At 39.1% G+C, this 4,674-nt stretch overlaps 2 protein-coding genes across 3 annotated transcripts in view; both read left to right on the forward strand.

Moving 5' to 3' along the window:
• LOC107561900 (scaffold attachment factor B2-like) overlaps nt 1-2,430 on the forward strand; it is an 8,699-nt gene extending 6,269 nt beyond the window's left edge. The window contains exons 12-21 of one of the 2 annotated variants that reach the window (XM_016246432.1): nt 95-138; nt 231-313; nt 399-544; nt 655-951; nt 1,185-1,319; nt 1,416-1,449; nt 1,533-1,633; nt 1,720-1,778; nt 1,856-1,910; nt 2,006-2,430. In XM_016246432.1, the coding sequence (XP_016101918.1) occupies nt 95-138; nt 231-313; nt 399-544; nt 655-951; nt 1,185-1,319; nt 1,416-1,449; nt 1,533-1,633; nt 1,720-1,778; nt 1,856-1,910; nt 2,006-2,123 (1,072 nt within the window). In that variant the 3' untranslated portion in view covers nt 2,124-2,430. The remainder of the gene's footprint in view (nt 1-94; nt 139-230; nt 314-398; nt 545-654; nt 952-1,184; nt 1,320-1,415; nt 1,450-1,532; nt 1,634-1,719; nt 1,779-1,855; nt 1,911-2,005) is intronic. The other variant, XM_016246431.1, reaches the window with a different exon arrangement.
• A 962-nt stretch (nt 2,431-3,392) lies between these two features.
• LOC107561888 (disintegrin and metalloproteinase domain-containing protein 10-like) overlaps nt 3,393-4,674 on the forward strand; it is a gene marked incomplete at its 5' end in the record, with an annotated part of 21,095 nt that continues 19,813 nt past the window's right edge. Inside the window, 3 exons of the mRNA XM_016246420.1 lie at nt 3,393-3,544; nt 3,625-3,743; nt 3,837-3,992. Of these exons, the coding sequence (XP_016101906.1) occupies nt 3,393-3,544; nt 3,625-3,743; nt 3,837-3,992 (427 nt within the window). The remainder of the gene's footprint in view (nt 3,545-3,624; nt 3,744-3,836; nt 3,993-4,674) is intronic.

Consider the following 4,674-nt stretch of genomic DNA (forward strand, 5'->3'; position numbering starts at 1 on the left):
CCCCCCCCCCCCCGTACTACCCCATTAAAAAAAAAATCCTAGAATTGCCCCTGCAAATAACTAACAATCTCATCATACTGTATCATCCTTGCAGATCTGAGAACAAAGATGAGAAGTCTGAAATCTCTGATGGAAAAGGTAAATAAAATTAGCTTGCATTCACGTTTGTTACTACCTTAAGTAATATCCGAAGATATCCAGACCTTAATGGTTCAATCTTGCAATTTCAGAGCAAGGAGGAGAGAGGACCGTCGTAATGGACAAGTCGAAAGGAGAGCCGGTCATCAGTGTGAAAACAAAAAGCAAAGAACGAGTATGTTTCATAATTCGAACCGTTTTAAATCCAACTGCCTTGTTGTTTTAGACGTGTTGAAATGATGCACCAATTTTTGTTTTAGAGCACTAAGAGCCGTGACCGTAAGTCCTCCAGCAAAGAGAGGAAGGACATTTTGTCATTTGACCAGATCAAAGAGCAGAGAGAGAGGGAGCGCCAAAGGCAGAGGGAACGAGAGATAAGAGAGGTGGAAAGACGCAGACACTCTGGGTAACTACTGCCTCCCATTGTCATCTTCCCCTCAACCTGATCTACTGTTGATCAAAAAACAATTTAACAATTTTTCCACTGATTTCTCAACCCGTTTAATTACATTCCAGTGAGCGAGACCGTGACAGCCGTACGGAGCGAGAGCGTATCCGCCTCTTCCGGGAGCGGGAGGAGAAGGAGAGGTTGATGAGGAAGCGCAACTGGCTGGAAGTGGAGAAGCAGCGACTGAATGCGGATCGCATGGAGCGTGAGTTTTTGGAGCGTGAGCGTCTCCGAATAGAGTACGAGCGGCGGCGTGAACAGGAGCGCATTCATCGTGAGAGGGAGGAGCTGAAGCGACAACAAGAACAGCTACGATTTGAACAGGATCGACGTTCCCTTAAGAGGCCTTATGACATGGATGGCAGGTATGCATAGGGTAGGGTTGCCGAAGTCACGGATTTTGCTTGGTCTTTTTTTTTTTTTTTTTTTTTTTTTTGCGAAAACCAGTAAAAGACGAGGTTTCCACATCCAACTTCTTAATCGACCTGATCATTTTTTAGAAAGTTCAATGACTAGGAACATCTTGATTTGTCAGTTTTGACCATGCAGGCATGTCTGGATTTATGCAATTTTTCTGTTTCCTCTTTCAAATGTACAGAAAAGACGACTGGCAGATGAAGAGAATGACCATGGATGATCGCGGTGGAAGGTCGGATTTTGGACGCCAAGACCGCTACCAAGACTTTGACCACAGAGACCGCAGCCGCTATCAGGATGACATGATGATAGACAGGTAACACTAGCAATGTCTAACAGCACCCAAACATCTAGACATTTGTCTATAGATTTTGCTACTATACGGTAATAATTTGCATGCCTTTTTCTATAGGAGAGACAACAGAGGCGGGATGCAAGGAGACCAGGTAAGAAAAGTCCTTCACGGATCTTAATTCGATTTGATCTTTGGGTATTGGATGGCGTCTCATCCTATTTTCTCCATCCACAGCACTTTTCAGATCGGGACAGACATGGCAGGGACAATCGTGACAATTGGGGTGGCGGATACGACAAGCGTGGAATGAATCCGTCGAGGCCAGTGCCAGGCGGGTAAGTTGATTTTCCTCCTCTAGTCAGATGTGCTGTGGTCTTAGACCTCTCTTTATTCAACTGTTTGTTCTGCTTTGTTTTTACAGTCGTGACAACAGGGACTGGGAGCCTGGCCGTAAAGTCGACGGGGACAGAAACTGGCAAGGTTTGTCCAATAAACCTCTATTAAGCTTAGAAAAGGTTGCATGTTCTCCCTTCTGATTTATTACCTTTCTTTTTTAGGAGCAGACCGAGGTGTCCCGGGACTGGGTCAAGTGGCACGGGGTGGAATGGCAAGGTAGTGAGATTTAGGCTTTCGTGGTCTTGTTTGGAGTATAGTGAGTGTCATGGGTTTTCTTGTTGTGCATGAAACTAATATATTTGTCTCTGTAGCCGAGGTGGATACATACAGACAGGGACATCCCAGTCAATCTCTGGAGCCTTAAACCGACCGAATCAGATGCAAAGCAGCGGAATGCAGGGAGGCGGAGCCTTTGGTCGACGCTATTAACTTACATCCTCTTCCCTTGTTTATCTGTTGTGTGTAAAGAGACTTTGCAGCTTGTATATTGCCATTCAAGCTTTGTAACTTTTTTTTTTTTAAGTCCACTTTTCTTTTCATGGTGTAAAGACTAACAGAAAATTGGTTTCATTGTGTAGAGATTTTATTTCGACTTTTTTTTTTCTCCATTCCACATCTCTAGATTTTAGTCATTTCTGTGGTACACTTGGTGAATGCTCAGGAATGTTTTGCTAAAATGAAACCTATCTTTGACACCATTAACTAGATGTCCACTTGTTTTTGACGTGTTTCAATAAATTTATTGTAAAGTTTTCTTCAAAGGAGTGCTCTTGTTTTCTTATGATGCCAGTAGGTGGCACTCTTAGTCTAAGCATTATTAGAGGAACTTAACGATGCTGGCAGAGCTGAGAATGCAAGTAAATTTTTACATTTTCTGAAAAAGAACACTACATATTAACACTTGCATATCATCCAATCGGAACGTTAATTTCAGGTTTATTTAGTAAAAGTGATGGTTGTGTTATCAATAACAGCTTATAATAATATGTGGCATCTCTCTAGCCTTGGTTACAGTTTAAGATGTTTGTGCATGAATAAACTGAGAAAACGGATGACATTGCCGTCATGTCCGTTGGCCAATTGCTCAATACATTTGATTATTCCGAGCTTGCTTATTCATAGCGTAGGAGGAATGTGGTTTTTAAAAAAACGTTACAAATGCACTTTCTACATGACTTTTAAATGTCAAAGGAGCAAAAGATTGCATATTGTGGAAGTCTAATCACTGGAGTATTAGATCACTAATATATCTAATAATAACCCTCAAGTTCCCACTTTGAAAGGGAAACCATTTCCTGAATGTTTTATTTTGGTATCTATCCTGAGTCACACTGGTAGTTCCTTATTGTTTAGATCAGGGCTGTCCAAACTCGGTCCTGGAGGGCCGGTGTCCTGCAGTGTTTAGCTCCAACCCTAATTAAACACACCTGAACCAGCTAATCAAGCTCTTACTAGGCATAGAAACTTCCAGTCAGGTGTGTTGAGGCAAGTTGGAGCTAAACTCTGCAGGACACCGGCCCTCCACTAAAAAGTGACGACAACCTCTATAAAACCAGCCAAAATACCAGCAATGCACAATGTGTTTGTGCGAATTAGCTTACATTTTAAAAATCTACTCACTGTCACTGCTTTGTGGTAAACAAATTTATAATTGGACTGGACTCCAATTTAACTGCGTATCCTTCGTTTTAAAATATTTCAGAAGCTTTACAAGATATTAGCAAATACATAAAACACTATGAAGGCCTGTCTTATGACCGAGATCTCATAAAACAACAGCACCAACGCATCAGACGCGAGACGCATCCAAACAAACAAGAGCTTCATCTAAACTTCAACGCCTTTCAAAGGTACTTAGGATTTTTAAGACATCCACCATACTTAAATATGTACATATGAATTCTATTAAGCACTGATTTTGTTTTGGTAGGGAATTCCACCTACGTCTCAAGCCAGATGTAAATGGCTTCACAGAAGATTTCAAGGTCCAGTCAGAAGATGAAACTCAGATGGTGGATCTCTCGCACATATACTCAGGAGCAGTAGAAGGTAGTACATTTTGAAACACATTCATTGTTTTGAATGCCACACAATTCTTATCTATCATTAATGTTACTAAGATGAAACTATTCATGTCTCAAGATGAGAGTGAATTCTCATGTCAAGGGTCTGTTCTCGAGGGTCAGTTTGAAGGCTCCATTACAACAGCCAATGGGACGTTCTACGTCGAGCCCATTGACAGATACACCACCTCCAACACTGACGACCATTCCATCATTTATCACGAGGATGATGTGGGTAAGTGATTATAATGTATTTCTTTCTTCACTGAGGTAAAGCTGTGAATTAGTCCTAACAAAATTGTGTTTACTGCAAAAATAATTTTCTTATTCCGTATTTTTGCCATTTTTACAATAAAGACGAAAAATCCATAAACCATGATAAATTTAGGCCTATTGCAAGCAGAACTGTTCAATATAGCTAGCAGTTTAATATAATAATAAGACTTTCCCAACCCGATCTCATGAGATGTGTTTTATGAGTAGGTGATTTTGTATGAATTTGTACAATGTGATTTTTAGGAAAAAATTATAAAAATCATGAAGGTCCACCCATATAACTATAAGTGTATGAATTTGTACGATCTCTAATTGTTTTATTTGGAAAATAAGTTAAAAAATAATGTTTAACAAACTACTTTTTTGTAGTTTTAGCTTGAAAATGGGAATTTTATTTAATTAATTAATTTTATATTATTATTATTATTATTATTAAGGTCCACCCATATAACTATAAGTGTATGAATTTGTACGATCTCTAATTGTTTTATTTGGAAAATAAGTTAAAAAATAATGTTTAACAAACTACTTTTTTGTAGTTTTAGCTTGAAAATGGGAATTTTATTTAATTAATTAATTTTATATTATTATTATTATTATTATTTATTTATTTACTTTTTTTAAGGAAACCTTTAGTTAGG

The sequence above is a fragment of the Sinocyclocheilus grahami genome, unplaced genomic scaffold, assembly GCF_001515645.1.
Source record: "Sinocyclocheilus grahami isolate Dianchi unplaced genomic scaffold, SAMN03320097.WGS_v1.1 scaffold798.1, whole genome shotgun sequence".
Lineage (NCBI taxonomy): Eukaryota > Metazoa > Chordata > Actinopteri > Cypriniformes > Cyprinidae > Sinocyclocheilus > Sinocyclocheilus grahami.